The sequence below is a fragment of the Bufo gargarizans genome, chromosome 3 (assembly GCF_014858855.1).
Source record: "Bufo gargarizans isolate SCDJY-AF-19 chromosome 3, ASM1485885v1, whole genome shotgun sequence".
Taxonomy (NCBI): Eukaryota; Metazoa; Chordata; class Amphibia; order Anura; family Bufonidae; genus Bufo; species Bufo gargarizans.
In genome coordinates, this window is record NC_058082.1 from 365,377,029 (window position 1) to 365,397,631 (window position 20,603).

Sequence of the window (20,603 nt, forward strand, 5' to 3'; positions counted from 1 at the left end):
TTCACTTGAATGGGACAAAAAGTTGAAATTACACTGCACCTCCAGTACAATGAAGATGGTGTGCAGGTAAACACTAAAGAGAACGCAGCTCTCGCACTAGTGCCACAACCACTTCAAACAACCGATAGTCGGGGATGCAGAGTGAGTCGGACCTCCGCCAATCTGAAATTGATGACCTATCTATTGCAAGTGCAATTTATTATGTATTTTTTGCAGTAAGTATTAGTATATTATGTTCTTGTGTTTTGGTACTTTTTAGAGAAAGTAACCACAGTACTCACATTCTCGTGCAGTAATTCAGCTTTTTCTTTATTGCTATTTCCAGCTATTGCACATGGAGGCCAACACTAGTGTTTGAGTCCGTCCAGGCCAAACAAAGCAATGTGTGGCAGGGGGAATGCAGGACTGCTGTTTTCTTGTAGACTCCAGACTTCTGCCTCTAGTTCATGGATATGTCTCTTTTAGGTTTTGTATCATCTGTTTGAAGAGTTTTCTAACTTGGATCAGGTGACATTCCGTGATATTGCCCTGGGGTTCCTGAGTTTCTTCATCGTTTCCCTTGGAGGGGTGTTTGTAGGACTTGTATACGGCATAATCGCAGCCTTCACTTCCCGCTTCACATCGCACATCAGAGTTATTGAGCCATTGTTTGTTTTCCTCTATAGTTATATGGCATACATGTCTGCAGAACTCTTCCATCTTTCTGGAATTATGGCGTAAGTTTTATATTTTCTACCTCGCTACTGCCTATTATACTGTTTCCATTGCAGAGCTTTGTGTAGAATTTAACTGACACGCTGTGTATTTTTTTATTGCAGTCTCATTGCCTCAGGTGTAGTAATGCGACCTTATGTTGAGGCAAACATTTCCCACAAGTCTCATACCACAATCAAGTATTTCCTGAAGATGTGGAGCAGTGTCAGCGAGACCTTAATCTTCATCTTCCTGGGGGTCTCTACTGTGGCTGGACCCCATTCTTGGAATTGGACCTATGTCATCAGTACCCTTATATTCTGTCTGACGGCACGTGTACTAGGTACTGAACATTTTATTACTTTTACTACTGTTCTTGATGCGTGTTTGCATGGAGTATACAGATTGGGGGACTGCCATTTTGGAGTTGCACACATCTTTCCTGTATTCGGTGTATAGATTTTATTAAAGGAAATCTCAGGAAATTTAAGATTTATTTTTTTTACTGAAAATACTTAAGGGGGTTTGTCACTTCAGCAACTGGCCTTTATCATGTAGAGAAACTTTACCCTTAGGATACCGGAGGTTTTTTTTGTTTGTTTTTTTTATTTTTCTTCCTTGAGCCATAACTTTTTTTCACATAGCTGTATGAGGGCTTATTTTTTGCAGGACAAGTTGTACTTTCTAATTCCACCATTAAATATGGCATACAATGTAGTGGGAAGTGGCAGTAAAAATTGGAATTGGAAAAAAATGCAATTCCTCCAGTTTTATGGATTTCCATTTGCAGCAAAACTGACACTTTCCCTTCATTCTCTGGGTCAGGACGATTACATCAATACCCCATATGCATCGTTTTTTTATGTCTAAATAGTGTAAAAATACATTTTAACTTACTACATTTTCTTTTTTACATCACCATTTTCTGACCCCCATAACTTTTTTTAATAGTTATTTCTACTGAGCTGTGTGGGGGCTCATTTTTTGCTGGACAATCTGTAGTTTTTATTGATACCATTTTGAAATGTGTGTGACTTTTTGATCAAATGTTTTTGGGGTAACAGAAGCAATAAAAAATGGCAAATGTTTGACCCTTTGTTTCCATTACGCCATTTACCATTTTGGAAAAATATTTTTATATTTTAAGGGGAATCTGTCACTTGGTTAGAGCATATTAAGGTGTTACTACTGCCATGTACAATAAAATACCGTATTTCTTGCTGTAGTCTTCATTTTGTTAAAATACACTTTTTGTTATGCAAATGAGTGTCCAAGGTGCCCAGAGGGGTGTTATTTTCCTCTGGAGCCCAGTAACTCCCACCCCCTTGTACAGTGCCCAGCCTGCCTTCCTTTACAGCCCAAGCACGCCTCTTCCAGCATAAGTAACTGCCCACACCCGAACTCTTTGCCACCAATGGGGTATTGTTGTAATCGTACTGACCCACAGAATAAAGGGCAAGTGTCAGTTTTGCTGCAAACGAAATGCCGTACAAACAAAATCTGTTAAACTGTGGAGGAATTGCATTTTTTTCTAATTCCACCTCATTTGGATTTGTTTTGTTTTTTACCACTTCCCACTACATTGTATGCCATATTTAATGGTGGCATTAGAAAGTACAACTTGTCCTGCAAAAAATAAGTCCTGTCCTGCAATACTTCTGTCTGCGCGATGTAGAAGCTCCTGAGGGCAATAGCTTTAAATTTGTCAATGAGCATGCTGATTCCAAATATAAACTCGGAATTTGCCTGACATGTCTTGATTTTAACCCCTTAAGGACCCTTGGATTCTCAATTTTTGCATTTTTGGTTTTCAATCCCCGCCTTTCCCATAATTTTTTGAGGGACAAGTTGTACTTTCTAATTGCACCATTTACGGTTGCATACCATGTAGTAGGAAGCGGGGAAAAAAATTCCAAATAGGGTAGAATTGGGGGAAAAACGCAATTCTGCTAAAGGTTTTTTTGTTTCATTTTTTACACCTACACTGAGGTAAAATTTCATTCTCCAGGTCAGTACAGTTACGATACCATACTTGTATATTTTTTGGGGCGTTTTAATACTGAAAACAAAAATGTAAATCTTTTAAGGAAAACAATTTATTTTTTATAACCATATTCTGACCCCTATAACTTTTTTTGTAGTTGTGTACGGGTGCATGCGGATCCGTCTCACAAATGCATTGCAAGAACGGATCCGTCTCTCCGCTTGCCATGCGGACAGACGGATCCGTCTTGTATATTATTTTTAATTTTTACCGGTCTGCACATGCGCAGGACGGACCCGGCGTTCCGGTATTTTGAATGCAGGATCCGGCACTAATACATTCCTATGGGGGAAAAATTCAGGCAAGTTTTTTTCGCCAGAGATAAAACCGTAGCATGCTACAGTTTTATCTTTTACCTGATTAGTCAAAACGACCGAACTGAAGACATCCTGATGCATCCTGAACAGATTACTCTCCATTCAGAATGCATAGGGATAACTGACCAGTTCTTTTCCGGTATAGAGCCCCTGTGACGAACTCTATGCTGGGAATGAAAAACGCTAGTGTGAAAGTATCCTTAGCAGAGCAGGGGGAGGGGCAGAGATTGTTTTTATTGCATGTAAACAAAGGGCCAGAAAAGAACCAAGGAAATTAGGAAATATATACGGTATTTTTTATTTTTTGCATAAAACTTGCTTAGCTTCGTTATATATTGCTATGCATTTTTTTTTTTATTTTTTTTTTTTTATAACTCTGACAACCACTTTAAGTATTTTTATTTTAAGGAAAGGGGGAGTGATTTGAACTTTTTTTTTTTTTTTTTTTTTTTTTTTTTTGCTAAAACTTTAACTTTTTTTTTTTTAAGTAACCTTGGGTGACAATACTACCAATACAATGCTGCCACCTAGTGGCCTGTATTGTTATAGTCATCTAATAGGCACCGAATCCTGCTTGTGGCTTCAGCCTATTAGATTAAAGTAACATGTTTCCCGATCTCAGCCGGGGAACGCTGTTACAATAGCGGTAGTGTGCTACTTCCACTTCCGGACTGCGCAGATGCTGTGGTCACATTTGACCACGGCATCTTGAAGGGAAAAATGTATGCGATCAGCCTTAAAGGGGTATTCCCATCTTACTAATCATATCTGATAAAATTGTTTATTCCCCTGTGTACTTTTCTCTAAATATGTTATTAAAAAAATCGCACTGTTATCCTGGAAATGCACTTTTCTTTTTCCATTGTTTACTTTTGCTGCCCATGGATACGGCCACCGCTCGGCAGCCGCATCCATGGGCCGCACTTGCGCACTGGTTTCTATTGTGATCCTGCAGCCGGCCTCTCACTCGCACTGTGTGCGCACGTTGCCGGCAGGCCGCGCATGTGCAAATCCATTTTCTTCTCAGCCGCGTCTAATATAGTTCTGCGCATACGTGGCCGCCCGAACAGTTTGTGCAGAGAAGTCAATGCGGACGGACAGCGTCTGAGGACAAGCGGTGGGTGAGTATTGCTTCTATGTTCACTGCTAATTCCACCAACGATTGGGGGGCTGTTTGAGGCACCATTGGTACTAACGGTGAAGGAAATAATGGTGAAGGTGAAGGAAATAGACTGATTTAGCAGAGATGTATATGTGGTGGGTCAGCATCAATGCTGATGGAAGAGAGACAGATGTAGCAGAGCTGTATATGAAGCTTTTCAGACACAGTGCTAGAGGAGGAGTAGAATAAAGATGTAGCAGAGCTGTATAGGAAGCCATTCAGCCAAAGTGATGTTAGGGGGCTGGAGTGGCCACATGTAGCTGAGCTGTATATGCATCTATACAGATACATAGTGTAAGGTTTATACACAACTGGAGTACAGCTGTAATGGAAACAAATCTGCATCAGTGCTGGGGGATTGTCGTGTTTTATGGGAGACAAAAGCACAGATTAGAAGTCTACTAGCTGACAAGCTTTTGAGCTAATGTATAATATGGAATTATAGTTCTTGATAAACTAAATGGGTTTGTAAGAGATCAGACTGAGATTTTGTGTGTAAAACTGCAGAACAGCCACATGTTACTGTACACTGAGCTCACTTATCACTCTCTGAGGATTCCCCAGCAGGGGGAGGGGCCTCAGATACTGCAGGCTTCCAGACTGATGACTCATTCTCTTCACATGAACTAGCACAGGACTCAGCTCTCAGTGTGATGTCATACAGAGGCGTGGCCGGCCTTCACTCTAGCTGCCTAAGCCCGCCCAGCCTTATCTGCAGAAAACCAGGAAGTTACCAGCAGAGTGACTGCAGGGAAGGATGAATAAGCGAGATGAGAATACCCCTTTAAGGCTGATCGCATACATGTGCCGAGGGTCTCCGCTATTTAAAATAGCAGAAACTCGGAGGCTATGGCGCCCGCTGCACGTGCAAGCGGGCACCATGTTTGGGGACCTGTACGGCGGAGGTCCATAAAGGTTTAAGTTCATACAAAGCCTATTTAGTTATAGTATTAATGCATTATATTGGAGATATCCCAATAGATATGTCCAGACCTGTTTGGACACACTTAGGCTGATGTCAGCAGTAAGTATATAAGGCAAGCTGGACAGATTTTGATAGTGATAAGTTTTGAAACTTGGGCTACTTTCACTAATTTCACACGGCAGAGTGATCCGGCAAGCAGTTCCGTCGCCGGAACTGCTCCCGGGTCAGGCAAAACGTATGCCAACTGATGGCATGTGTAAGACTGATCAGGATCCTGATCAGTCTTAAAAATGCCTGATCAGTCAGAAAATGTATTGAAATGCCGGATCTGTCTTTCCGGTGTCATCCGGTAAAACAGATCCGGCATTTATTTATTTTTCTCACTTTTTTTATTAATTTTTTACCGGCATTCTGCACTAATGCATTCCTATGGGAAAAAATGCCAGATTCGGCATTCAGGCAAGTCTTCAGATTTTTTGGCTGGAAATAAAACCGTAGCATGCTGCGGTTTTACCTTTTGCCTGACCCAGCATGGACCCAGCAGTCACTGACAGCCGGGCCCCTGCTGAATACGCCGGCATTTGTGAAAAACGCCATTGCTGGCGTATTAACCCTTTGTATACCGCGGTCAAAGCTGACTGTGGCATTCAGAGGGTACGATTGCCCTCCGCATCTCCATCGGGTCCCCGCGCTGCACTGACGGGAACCCGATGGCAGAGAAGGCAGCCCGATGCCTTCCATAGGCAATCGAGGCTTGTCTTCTACGTAAGCCTGTGAGATCCAGCCCTTGGGCTGGGTCTTACAGGCTGTCTGCATACAAGCTGACACTTAATGCATTACAATACAGGATGTATTGTAATGCACTGCAGAGGGAATCAGACCCCAGAAGTTGAAGTCCCAGAGTGGACTGGGTTTCAAGTAAAAAAAAAAAAAAAAACAGCCCCTTTCCCAAAATAAACAGGTAAAATTGTAAAAAATAAATACATAGAAAAACAGACATATTGGGTATTGCAGCATCCGTTTTGACCGACTCTATAAAAAATATAGCATGATCCACCCCCTCACCTTAAGGCCTCATGCACACAACCTTTTTTTTTTTTTTTTTTAAGGTCCGCAAAAACTGGGTCCGTGATCAGTGACCGTTTTTTCGTCCGTGGGTCTTCCTTGTTTTTTGGAGGATCCACGGACATGAAAAATGAAAAAAAAAAAAATCTAAGTCAAGTTTGCCATTGAAATGATATGAAAAAACGGACACGGATCACGGACACGGATGACAATCTTGTGTGCATCCGTGATTTTTCACGGACCCATTGACTTGAACTGTGCTAAAACAACAATTTTAGTTTTTTTGTTTTGTCATCTTGCATCACAAAAAGTGCAACACCAAGCGATCAAAAAAGGCGTATGCCCCCAAAATAGTACCAATAATACAGTCACCTCATCCCGCAAAAAATGAGCCCCTACATAAAACAATTGGGGAATAAAATAAATATGGCTCTCAGAATATGGAGACACTAAATAATTTTTTTTGTTTTTAAAAATGCCTTTATTGTTTAAAACTATTATATGAGGTGTCACTATCTGTTTTAAGAACAGAGAAATAGAAATGTGAAAAGTTGCAAATTTTATTTTTATTTTTTGTCAATTTTGGGATTTAAATAAAAGAAATAAAAATATTGACTGAAATTTACCACTATCATGAAGTACAATGTGTCACGAGAACACATTCTCAGAATGGCTTGGATAAGTAAAAGTGTTCCAAAGTTTTTACCACGTAAAGTGACACGTTAGATTTCCAAAAAATAGCCTGGTCCTTAAGGTGAAAAATGGCAGGGTCTTGAAGGGGTTAAAAGGGTCTGCTAATTCTTACAAGTTTTTCCTACAAAGGCTGCCGGTCGCGGAGCTGCTGGAGACCTGCTCATGGTAACCAGTATTCCAGCAGTCACTCTATTTAGTCATGTGACCACTTTTCTGTCTGTCCTCCATTGCATCCTCAGCGTAGGCACTGGAGCTGTTCAGCAACTATGTGCATAAGAGGATACAGGTAGGCACTTTCACACTTGCGTTGTGAAGATCCTGCAGGCAGTTCCGTCGCCAGAACTGCATGCTGGATCCGGAAATCCGTGTGCAAACAGCATTTGTAGACTGATCCGGATCAGTCTAACAAATGCATTGAAACACCGGATCCGTCTCTCCGGTGTCATCCGGAAAAACAGATCTGCTATTTATATTGTTTTGCAGTTTTGCCACAACACTTGGTGCCGGATTCAGCATTAATGCATTTCAATGGAAATTAATGCCGGATTTGGCAAGTGTTCCAGAATTTTGGACGGAGAAATTACAGCAGCATGCTGTGGTATTTTTCTCTGGCCAAATACCGTAAGAGTGAGTGAAGTGAAGACATACTGATGCATTAGGATAAAACTGATCAGTTATTTTCCGGCATTGAGCCCCTAGGACGGAACTCAATACCGGAAAAGAATAACGCTAGTGTGAAAGTGCCCTTAAAGGACATCTGTCAGCAGATTTCTACCCATGACCCTGGCCGACCTGTTACATGTGCACTTGGCAGCTGAAGGCATTTGTGTTGGTCCCATATTCATATGTGCCCGCATTGGTAAAAAAAAGTTGTATATATGCAAATGAGGTTCTAGGAGCAACAGGGGCATTGCTGTTACACCTGGAGGCTCAGCTTTCCCCCCCTTCCTTCCCCGTGGAGTTTTACAGTAGCGGCAAATTCAATGACTTTATGGTGGATTTATCCTTGGTGTCCTAACTGAATAGGGTGAATAGGCTTGCCACATTCTTACTGTATTTCATTGCCTGGTTATAATCTATAGTACTCTTAAGAGCTTGTATGTATTTATACAGTTTGCATGTATATACTTTATATTTACACTTTCTTTTTGCTTGTCTTCCTACAGGTGTCATAAGTTTGACTTGGTTTATTAACAAGTTCCGCATAGTCAAACTGACAAGTAAAGATCAGTTTATTATTGCCTACGGTGGTCTGCGTGGTGCCATTGCCTTCTCCCTGGGATATTTATTACATAGCAACAACAGGGAAATGTTCCTGACTGCTATAATAACAGTCATATTCTTTACAGTGTTCGTACAGGTAAGTAACCATACCCGTTTTTTAAGCTGTGTATAGGAAGAAAAAAAACAGTTGTAAGCAAGACCATTTTAGGTGGAAACATTGATGTTTTTGGTTTCCTGGAGTATGTTAAAGGGGTTGACACTTTGCAAACCACCCAAAAACGACCGCATTTTACAAACTTCCCCTTTACACTCAATTTATTAAAAACGAATTTTACAAACTTGGTTAGCCCTTTAGGTGTTCTACAGGAATTAACGCGAAATAATCCATTTTTCCTGTAACACAGCAAGGGTAAACAGCAAAACAAACCTGAATATTTATTACCCGGATTCTGCAGTTTACAGAAACCTCCTATATGTGGTTGTAAATCTTCTCATGGGCACACGGCAGGCCTCAGAAGGAAAGCAGCGCAATATTGTTTTTGGAGGGCAGATTTTACAGGAATGGTTTTCGAGTACCATGTCACATTCGAAGAGACCCTGAGGTACCTAGAAAGAAGAGCCCAAAAAGTGACCCCATTTTGGAACTAAATCCCTCAAGGAATTGATCAAGGGGTGAACTGAATGCTTTGACCAAACAAGCAGTTCATAGAAATTTAGCAACACTTGGCTGTGAAAATCAAAAAATGTTAATCTCATTTCTAATAAAATGTTGCTTTAACCCCAAATTTTTCATTTTCCCAAGGCATAACAGGACAAAATGCACCCCCAAAATTTGTTACGCTTTTTTTTCTGAATACGGCAACATCATATGTGGTCATAAACTGCTGTTTACGGGGCACCGGAGCATTCATAAAGGAAGTAGCGGCATAAGCATTTTCTAATATGGAATTAGCTGAAATTGTTTTTAGGGACCACATTTTTATTTTTTCTCCAATGTTGCTGTATGAGGGCTTGTTTTTTGCGGGACGGGTTGTAGTTTTTATTGGTATAATTTTGGGGTACATATCTACCTCATGTGGTATACTGTATTTTTCGCCAGATAAAACTGATCTCACCATAAGGGATCATTTACACGACCGTATGAATGGGTCCGCATCCAATTTTGCAGAACAGGTGCGGACCCGTTAATTTCAATTCCATTCATTTTATAGTTCTGTTGCATGGCCCCCTTAAAAAAATGATGTCCTTTTTTTGGTCCGGACAAGAATAGACATTTTCTATCATGGTGGCAGCCTTGTGCGGTACATAAAATTCGGAACGTATACAAACTAGTATCAGTGTTTTGCAGACCACAAAACACTGTCGCTTGAGTGTACCCTAAGATGTACCTAGGTTTTAGAAAAGGAAAATAAGAAGGAAAAAAAAAGTTTTTATCACCCCTCTGTTCAGAGCCCCAATCACACTTCCAATGTTAATCAGACCTCAGATCAGCCCCTCAGTGTTAAGAAGACCCTGAAATAGATATCAGATCTGACCCCTTTCCCCCAACAAACAAAAAACGTACCTTTCCTGCTTCGGACTCTGCTCTGGGGATTCAGCTCCTGCTCTTTCAGTCACGCGCTGTGACCCGATGCCACACAAAGTGAAATCACAGTACAGAGTTCGGGGAGCACTGCATTCACGGTTTCCCGGTCCTCCCGTACCAATGACCACTTCCATAATTCAAGCGCTCATTAGTATTTGCTGCAATTTGGGGTTGTGGTAAAGAGCATCTTATAGGTAAAAAAAAAATACTGTGTATGATTATTTTATTCTGTGGGTTGATACGGTTATGACGATACCAAATTTTTTATTTTTTGATCAGGTGCTGTGATTAGAGATGAGTGAATTTCATGTTATGAAATTCGTTCACGCTTTTGTTTGGTGGTAAAAGTATAATTGCGTTATGGATTCCGTTGGCACTGACCATAACGCAATTCCATGACTTAATGCCTTTAGAGGCATTCCGTTATTCATGCGTCATAATAGAAGTGGGATGAATCAGTTTTGCAGCCCATAGACTTCCATTACGACGGAATGAATAACGAAATGCCTCTAAATGCGTTCCGTCGTAGAATTGCGTTATGGTCTGTGGTAACGGAATCCATAACGCAATTCTGCTTTTACAACCAAAGCGTGAACGAATTTTAAAATATGACATTCGCTCATCTTTAGTTGTGATGCATTAAAGTGTCAAAGCCCTGGGTAACAGTTTAAGCATAATTGTATGCATGATTGAGTCCAAATGCGGGAAGGGGCTAATGTCCACAATCCAGTCGAAGTACTTTATGGTGTGTTGATGACTCATTTTAGAAAAAGTCTTGGTTGTTTACTTTTTTTTGTTTATTCTTTTTCAAAACGCTTCTTAACCTCCTCCCGTCACACTAACGCCGAAAGGCGTCAATGCTGCGGCGCTCCCAGGTCACACTAACGCCAATAGGCGTCATCTCGCGAGACGCGAGATTTCCTGTGAACGCGCGCGCGCTCACAGGAACGGAAGGTAAGCGAGTGGATCTCCAGCCTGCCAGCGGCGATCCGAATTTTTTAACCCCTAACAGGTATATTAGACGCTGTTTTGATAACAGCGTCTAATATACCTGCTACCTGGTCCTCTGGTGGTCCCTTTTGTTAGGATCGACCACCAGAGGACTCAGGTAGGTCAGTACAGTCGCACCAAACACCACACTACACTACACCCCCCCCCCCCCCCCCCGTCACTTATTAACCCCTTATAAACCCCTGATCACCCATGATCACCCCATATAAACTCCCTGATCACCCCCCTGTCATTGATCACCGCCCTGTCAGGCTCCGTTCAGACGTCCGTATGATTTTTACGGATCCACGGATACATGGATCGGATCCGCAAAAAGCATACGGACGTCTGAATGGAGCCTTACAGGGGGGTGATCAATGACAGGCGGGTGATCACCCATATACACTCCCTGATCACCCCCTGTCATTGATCACTCCCCTGTAAGGCTCCATTCAGACGTCCGCATGATTTTTACGGATACATGGATCGGATCCGCAAAACACATGCGGACGTCTGAATGGAGCCTTACAGGGGGTGATCAATGACAGGCGGGTGATCACCCATATACACTCCCTGATCACCCCCTGTCATTGATAACCCCCCATAAGGATCCATTCAGACGTCCGCATGCGTTCTGTGGATCCGATCCATGTATCCATGGATCCGTAAAAAATCATGCGCATGTCTAATTGGAGCCTTACAGGGGGGGTGATCAGTGACAGGGGGGTGATCACCCTGATTACCCTGATCACCCCCTGTCATTGATAACCCCCCTGTAAGGATCCATTCAGACGTCCGCATGCGTTCTGTGGATCCGATCCATGTATCCATGGATCCGTAAAAAATCATGCGGATGTCTGAATGGAGCCTTACAGGGGGGGTGATCAGTGACAGGGGGGTGATCACCCTGATCACCCCTGTCATTGATAACCCCCCTGTAAGGCTCCATTCAGACGTCCGCATGCGTTTTGTGGATCCGATCCATGGATCCGTAAAAAATCATGCGGATGTCTCAATGAAGCCTTACAGGGGGGGTGATCAGTGACAGGGGGGTGATTACCCTGATCACCCCCTGTCATTGATAACCCCCCTGTAAGGCTCCATTCAGACGTCCGCATGCGTTTTGTGGATCCGATACATGTATCCATGGATCCGTAAAAAATCATGCGGATGTCTGAATGGAGCCTTACAGGGGGGGTGATCAGTGACAGGGGGGTGATCACCCTGATTACCCTGATCACCCCCTGTCATTGATAACCCCCCTGTAAGGCTCCATTCAGACGTCCGCATGCGTTCTGTGGATCCGATACATGTATCCATGGATCCGTAAAAAATCATGCGGATGTCTGAATGGAGCCTTACAGGGGGGGGTGATCAGTGACAGGGGGGTGATCAGGGAGTCTATATGGGTGATCACCCCCCTGTCATTGATCAAACCCCCCCCCCCCCCCTGGTAAGGCTCCATTCAGACATTTTTTTTGGCACAAGTTAGCGGAAATTTTTTGTTTGTTTTTGTTTTTTCTTACAAAGTCTCATACTCCACTAACTTGTGTCAAAAAATAAAATCTCACATGGACGCACCATACCCCTCACGGAATCCAAATGCGTAAACATTTTTAGACATTTATATTCCAGACTTCTTCTCACGCTTTAGGGCCCCTAAAAAGCCAGGGCAGTATAAATACCCCACATGTGACCCCATTTCGGAAAGAAGACACCCCAAGGTATTCCGTGAGGGGCATATTGAGTCCATGAAAGATTGAATTTTTTGTCCTAAGTTAGCGGAAAGTGAGACTTTGTGAGAAAAAAACAAAAAAAAATCAATATCCGCTAACTTATGCAAAAAAAAAAAAAATTCTAGGAACTCGCCATGCCCCTCATTGAATACCTTGGGGGGTGTCTTCTTTCCAAAGTGGGGTCACATGTGGGGTATTTATACTGCCCTGGCTTTTTAGGGGCCCGAAAGTGTGAGAAGAAGTCTGGGATCCAAATGTCTAAAAATGCCCTCCTAAAAGGAATTTGGGCCCCTTTGCGCATCTAGGCTGCAAAAAAGTGTCACACATGTGGTATCGCCGTACTCGGGAGAAGTTGGGGAATGTGTTTTGGGGTGTCATTTTACATATACCCATGCTGGGTGAGAAAAATATCTTGGTCAAATGCCAACTTTGTATAAAAAAATGGGAAAAGTTGTCTTTTGCCAAGATGTTTATCTCACCCAGCATGGGTATATGTAAAATGACACCCCAAAACACATTCCCCAACTTCTCCTGAGTACGGCGATACCAGATGTGTCACACTTTTTTGATGCCAAGGTGCGCAAAGGGGCGCATATTCCAAAGTGCACCTTTCGGATTTTACCGGCCATTTTTTACACATTTTGATTGCAAGGTACTTCTTACACATTTGGGCCCCTAAATTGCCAGGGCAGTATAACTACGCCACAAGTGACCCCATTTTGGAAAGAAGACACCCCAAGGTATTCCGTGAGGGGCATGGCGAGTTCCTAGAATTTTTTATTTTTTGTCGCAAGTTAGTGGAATATGAGACTTTGTAAGGAAAAAAGATTAAAAAAAAAAAAATCATCATTTTCCGCTAACTTGTGACAAAAAATAAAAAATTCTAGGAACTCGCCATGCCCCTCACGGAATACCTTGGGGTGTCTTCTTTCCAAAATGGGGTCACTTGTGGGGTAGTTATACTGCCCTGGCAATTTAGGGGCCCAAATGTGTGAGAAGTACCTTGCAATCAAAATGTGTAAAAAATGGCCTGCAAAATCTGAAAGGTGCACTTTGGAATATGTGCCCCTTTGCCCACCTTGGCAGCAAAAAAGTGTGACACATCTGGTATCGCCGTACTCAGGAGAAGTTGGGGAATGTGTTTTGGGGTGTCATTTTACATATACCCATGCTGGGTGAGAGAAATATCTTGGCAAAAGACAACTTTTCCCATTTTTTTATACAAAGTTGGCATTTGACCAAGATATTTTTCTCACCCAGCATGGGTATATGTAAAATGACACCCCAAAACACATTCCCCAACTTCTCCTGAGTACGGCGATACCAGATGTGTCACACTTTTTTGCTGCCAAGGTGGGCAAAGGGGCACATATTCCAAAGTGCACCTTTTGGATTTCACCGGTCATTTTTTACACATTTTGATTGCAAAGTTCTTCTCACACATCTGGGCCCCTAAATTGCCAGGGCAGTATAACTACGCCACAAGTGACCCCATTTTGGAAAGAAGACACCCCAAGGTATTCCGTGAGGGGCATGGCAAGTTTTTAGAATTTTTTTATTTTTTGTCGCAAGTTAGTGGAATATGAGACTTTGTAAGAAAAAATAAAAAAAATAAAATCATCATCATTTTCCGCTAACTTGTGACAAAAAATAAAAAGTTCTATGAACTCACTATGCCCATCAGCGAATACCTTAGGGTGTCTACTTTCCGAAATGGGGTCATTTGTGGGGGTTTTCTACTGTTTGGGCATTGTAGAACCTCAGGAATCATGACAGGTGCTCAGAAAGTCAGAGCTGTTTCAAAAAGCGGAAATTCACATTTTTGTACTATAGTTTGCAAACGCTATAACTTTTACCCAAACCATTTTTTTTTTGCCCAAACATTTTTTTTTTATCAAAGACATGTAGAACAATAAATTTGGCGAAAAATGTATATATGGATGTCGTTTTTTTTTGCAAAATTTTACAGCTGAAAGTGAAAAATGTCATTTTTTTGCAAAAAAATCGTTAAATTTTGATTAATAACAAAAAAAGTAAAAATGTCAGCGGCAATGAAATACCACCAAATGAAAGCTCTATTAGTGAGAAGAAAAGGAGGTAAAATTCATTTGGGTGGTAAGTTGCATGACCGAGCAATAAACCGCTAAAGTTGTGGAGTGCCGATTTGTAAAAAAGGGCCTGGTCACTAGGGGGGTATAAACCTGTGGTCCTTAAGTGGTTAATTTACTGCTGTGTTCTTTGGCTTGTTTTTTTTAAATATTTTTATTTTATTTAATACAGGGAATGACAATTCGCCCACTGGTGGAACTTTTAGCTGTGAAAAAGAAGCAAGAGACCAAGCGTTCAATAAATGAAGAGATCCATACTCAGGTAAATGAAGTATCCTGGTGGTACAGAGTTGACTTTATTAATGAGAAGGCTAATTTCTGTGCATTTTGTCCAGTGCCTCTTAGATTGTAATTCATTCTTGGATCTTGTAGGAAAACCCATGCGTTTCATGTACCTTTTTAAAGGGGTTTTTCTGACATTACTATTGTTTTTATCAGATAAGCTCATGTACTTGCTTACCTCATATAAATCTTCCCTGTGCTTTTTCTTCTCAATTTGAACTCTCCTTTCTCTGCCACAGCTCCAGCATCTCCCCTAACACCCAGCTAGTTTATAGCCCCTCCCACCAGCTAGTTACATGGACTCTTCCCTATCACTCCCCCTAACACCCAGCTAGTTTATAGCTCCTCCCACCAGCTAGTTACATGGACACTCCTTATCACTGCCCCTAACACCCAGCTAGTTACATGGACACTGCCCCTTACTACCCCCCAGCTAGTTTATAGCTCCCCCCACCAGCTAGTTACATGGACACTTCCCTATCACTGCCCCTAACACTCAGCTAGTTTATAGCTCCTCCCACCAGCTAGTTACATGGACACTTCCCTATCACTGCCTCTTACAACCCCCCAGCTAGTTTATAGCTCCTCCCACCCAGCTAGTTACAGACACTTCCCTATCACTGCCCCTTACAACCCCAAGCTAGTTTATAGCTCCTCCCACCAGCTAGTTACATGGACACTTCCCTATCACTGCCACTTACTACACCCAGCTAGTTTATAGCTCCTCCCACCCAGCTAGTTACACACACTTCCCTATCACTGCCACTTACTACCCCCAGCTAGTTTATAGCTCCTCCCACCAGCTAGTTACATAGACTCTCCCCTATCACTTCCCCTAACACCCAGCTAGTTTATAGCTCCTCCCACCCAGCTAGTTACATGGACTCTCCCCTATCACTGCCCCTAACGCCCAGCTAGTTTATAGCTCCTCTCGCCCATCTAGTTACAGACAAGTGGCTCTGCTTTGTTAAAGTACTGTTATGGTCTGTAGTAGTACTCACTATCAAGCTAGCAGGCCGACCGGGTCATAGCACTCAGTCAGTCACGCTCCTGCTCCGCCAGGTTTATTTTTGAAGTGGGAGGGGCATGACTGAGTGATGTTACTCTGCCGGCCGGCCTACTAGCTTGATAGTGAGTACTACTACAGACCATTACAGTACTTTAACAAAGCAGAGCCACTTGTTGAGGGTTAGGCTACTTTCACCGTCGCGTTTGCTGCGGATCCGTCTTGAATCTGCACAGACAGATCCGCACCAATAATGCAAACGCTTGTATCTGTTAACGGATATAACGGTTCCGTTTGCATTATTAATTTTAAAAAAAGTCTTAAGTCAAAATGGATCAGTCTTCACTTACTTGAGTAATCTTTACATATTAAGACTGCTGTGAGCGGGGCCCGGTGTAATGGAGTGCAGTGACTGCACCGGGCCCTGCCGTGAGTGAAACAGCAGCTGCCAGTCTCTAGCCCCTCCTCCCACCCCGTGCGATAGAGCTCTGATACATCGCAGGCCACGCTGTGCAGCATAGCGGCTGGCGATGTATCAGTGTCTGCAATGTAAAACTTTCCACCTTCTCTTTATAAGACGCACTGCTATTCCCCCCCGTCTTATAAAGCGAAAAATACGGTAGATGTGGTACAGCCGCAACTATAATGAACCAGTTAAAAGGTAACCTATTGCACATGGTGTGGAAGAAAAGGAAAACAATAGTGGAATTGCCATTTTTTTCTTTTCACCCATTACCCTGTAACAAAAAAATTATATATACCCCAAATTGGAGCAAAAAAAAACCTCCAACTTGTCCCTCCATATGGCTACATTGGCAGAAGAATAAAAAGAAAATAGGTCTTGGAATGGTGCAACACAAAATTATTTTTTATTTAGAAATGTAGAGATTTTCCCATCAGGACATATCCACATAGGACATCCCATTTAACAATAAATTTATAGAACCCCCAAATAAAAGCTGCAATTTGTCCTGAAAAAGCCATCTTACAGCTTTGTTATAGCTCTTTGAATGTGTCAATGTTGCATCTCTAAGGAACACCGTAGCAGTACCAGTCATTCATCCCCATACAGAGGAGATGATTGCTGCATGTAATTGCAGCTCTACTGTTGCTCAGCGATTGGGAACAAACGGTCCCATGCACATAGAGCACACATCTGTTGTGTTGTGGCCTACATTCTCTTCATTCTTAGGACCGGTGGGGATCCCTTGACAGGGCTGGTCATCTTGACTGGCACCAACAATCTTGCGCCTGCACTGCTGCTCCGAGTAGCGGTGCAAGTGCAGAGGCTCTGCTACTGAAGCAGCGATTGTGCATGCACTGCTAATCTTCCAGGTAGTATATGCATGACCACTCGATGCTTCTGCCTCTACTCAGAGCAACAGCGCAGGATTGTTGGGGCAGGCCAAGATGTCCAGCCCTGTCAATCAAGCAGCAGTGTAGAATTGTGGCTGAGATGAACCGATTCGCTTATCTGTAATCTAGACCCAATTTTGTGTTAATGACAGGGGAAGCATCAGCCTGGGTACTGCAGCTCAAACCAATATAACAGACTTTATTTAAATTCTGCTGGATGCAAACCCCACAACTTCATCCAAAATACAGAGGGAGTGACTTGGTAGTGCAGGACAAAAATTCCATTAGCCTTTATTAAAGGGGTTATCCCATCATAATGATCACTGTTAAATCTGTTAATGATTTGACAGTGATCATTTTTGTAAATATACTTTATTAACAAATTCCCACCGATTAGGATAAAATTCATCCCCACTTACCTGATTGTTGTGACTCGGTCTCCCCTGGTTACGACCTCCGCTCTTCTCCAAAATCTCGATGGTCGCACTTGCCCAGAAGACGCCGCCTTTTCTTCCGGCCGGGCCGCTCGCTGTTCTGAACGCACACCCGCGACGGTGACTTCTTCCCGGCCAGAATAGTACAGAGCTGCGAACGCGCACGCCGGCTCTGTACTATACTGGCCAGAAATAAGTCACCATTGCGCATGCGCGGCGGCGTGCGCATTCAGTCCAGCGCGCGACCCGGCCGGGAGAAGACTTCAATCAAGATGAAGCCCGCCCCCAGCCAGAATCCAGGAAGTGAACGCGCGGTGGCAGCAGGTAAGTATAAAAACGCTAAGTGGGATAACCCCTTTAACATGTTGATGGTCTATTATTATATTGGTGCATGGTCGTATTGAACCATATAACTTTTGAAACTAGTAATTATTTGCCGTGGAGCTATCTGTACACCATGACATTCAATTGTCTTTTATTAAACATGCTTGAGTGTCAACACATGTATGGTATTCAGAAAAATTCTTGATACTAGATTAGTAATTTTTTTTTATTTTTTAGTTTCTTGATCATCTTCTGACTGGAATTGAAGACATTTGTGGTCACTATGGCCATCATCACTGGAAGGACAAGTAAGTCACATTGTCGCTGTTCACTGTTAAAGGAAATCTTTAACGAGGTTTATGCTGCATGTCCAATGGCAGTATAAAATGGTGATACGGGCCCTGATTCCAGTGCCTTTTTCTAGCTGTATTTTCATAAAATCCCAGTTTCTGCTGCACCAGAGCTGTTTGGAGTCCTCAGTGCTGTACATGCACTGTGGTTTCTTTAGTATTCATGAGCTGCCTATTCCCCTAGGTCAGTGGTCGGCAAACCGCGGCTCGCGAGCCACAAGCGGCTCTTTAGCCCCTTGAATGCTGCTCTTACAGGTGACCTGTGTGGCGGCGCTGCTAAGTTTTCTAACTCCGCTACTGTCACTACGCTAAGCGCAGCTGCACATGGAGTCCTGGGCGGCGCTCTGCCTGCCTCTAAGAGACTCGATGAGCATGGCTGTGAGTGAGCGTGCCACGTCTGTCTGACGTTGCCACAGCTCCGCCCCCAGAGCAGAGAGGAAGAACCAGCGGCAGCCAGCCACAGACTCTGCCAGGGAAGGCCTGCGGCCCGCCGCCCACAGACTCTTCTGAGACTGTGACAGGAGGCAGCCAAGTTCCAACAGTTACTGGTATATAGCCAGTAACCACTTAGGTATATAGCCAGTAACCACTTAGTTACTGGATCCCATTCCCACCATCTCACCCGTCCCAGTAGTGCCAGCCAGTGTACTGTAACTAGCCCACCCTGGTTCTGTTTGGACTGGAGAAATGTGCCATGGGGATGCCCTGGTTCTGTTTGAACTGGATAAAATGTGAATGGGGGGGTGGCGCGAATGACTCGGCGTCATGAGAGAGATGTGACAGAACCAGGGCGGCCCCGTGGCACATTTCTCCAGCAGTGCCAGCACATGCACAGACATCTCAGATTCATGAGAGGGATGTCTGTGCATGTACTGGCACTGCTGGAGAAATGTTCCCCGGGGCCGCTTCCACCCTGGTTCTGTTTGGACTGGAGAAATGTGCATTGGGGGGGGGGGCGGCCCTATTGTTTTTCGCACCAGGGCCTCATTTCACCTAGAACCGGCCCTGCCTGTGGAACGCATTTGCGTTCTGCAAAGCTGGAGAGGGCGTGTACATCTCATATAACGCATTTTTCCTCCCACTATTATCACACAGGAAACTGGAGTAATCGAGGGTGTACACACCTCCTCCCAAACGTCGGAACGTGCTGCGTCACAACAGGAAGTGACGAGGGTAGTGGAAAAAAAAATTGGCTCATAAAAGAAATTTCAATCGCGGTTTTGTTGATATTTGGCTCAGTTGACTAAAAAGTTTGCCCACCACTGCCCTAGGTGATGATTGACAGCTTTCTCTGTATGCCCAGTTCAGTGAGAATGTTGGCTGTCAGCAGCGAAAGGATCAGGCTACATAAAGGTAAATGACTGACTTAAAGGGGTCATCGGAGCCTGGAAATGCCCCTCACACTGATTCTACTTACCGGACCCTCCGCTCCTGGTTCCCGAACTGCCTCTGCTGCTTCTCCCTGTGCACAAATGAAAACATCCGGGGGGGCGGGCATGCTAGGAGGCCATTTGGGCTGCAGTTCGGCTCCCTCTGTACTATCAGTGACACCCTACTTACACTTAAAGTATGCATCAAACATTATAGAGGTTGTCGCAGAAGGTTAATGGGACCTTTTTTCTTGCTGTACTTTCCGTAAAATAAGTAACCTAGCGCTTGAATCTGTGCCTCTGTCACTAATTTATACTGCCCTTGGATAAGGCAACATAAACCTGTTAGCCTTTATAAAACCAATTATCTTCTGTAGTCATTGGGGTCCGTTAGGCACTGTTTGTGTCCATCCTGCAACTGATCAAGGGATTCTGCTGTTACAAGCACAACAGCAATAAAAATACTAGCGCAGAGGTCATTGAAGCCTAGACCAGGTGACAAATTATATTTAAAGTGTGGACTCTAGCCTCGCCCTTTATTCATAGGGGAACCTACTCTGGTTTAACACAACCCAAAAGCTTGTTGATTGGTACTAACTAACTCTTTCATACATTTCTCCATATTTATATATTGGTCAAAAAGGCCATAATTGGCCGCCACATTGCGAAATGCTAAAAAGCGCTGGTGTGAAGAGGTGTTAATGAGTCACTGAGAATATGTTTAGGTGAACAATAAGCTGCCTCGAACCATGACTGGTTACAGATTCTGATCATGTCCCATATTGCATCTTAAAAGTCTATTTATGTGTGGGAAATACTGTTCACCAGAAATGGTATGAATTTCTTTTTTTTTTAAATGTAGACCCTCATTTTTTATTATTATTGCATTGTACTTATTTTGAGGTAAAAAAAGGTCAATAGGTCTTTATAAAAAAAATA

At 43.2% G+C, this 20,603-nt stretch overlaps 1 protein-coding gene across 1 annotated transcript in view; it reads left to right on the forward strand.

Moving 5' to 3' along the window:
• Positions 1–20,603, forward strand: part of SLC9A1 (solute carrier family 9 member A1) — a 74,792-nt gene that overhangs the window by 45,733 nt on the left and 8,456 nt on the right. Inside the window, exons 3-7 of the mRNA XM_044288043.1 lie at positions 466–716; positions 819–1,036; positions 8,066–8,259; positions 14,715–14,804; positions 18,182–18,252. Coding sequence (XP_044143978.1) covers positions 466–716; positions 819–1,036; positions 8,066–8,259; positions 14,715–14,804; positions 18,182–18,252 — 824 coding nt within the window. The remainder of the gene's footprint in view (positions 1–465; positions 717–818; positions 1,037–8,065; positions 8,260–14,714; positions 14,805–18,181; positions 18,253–20,603) is intronic.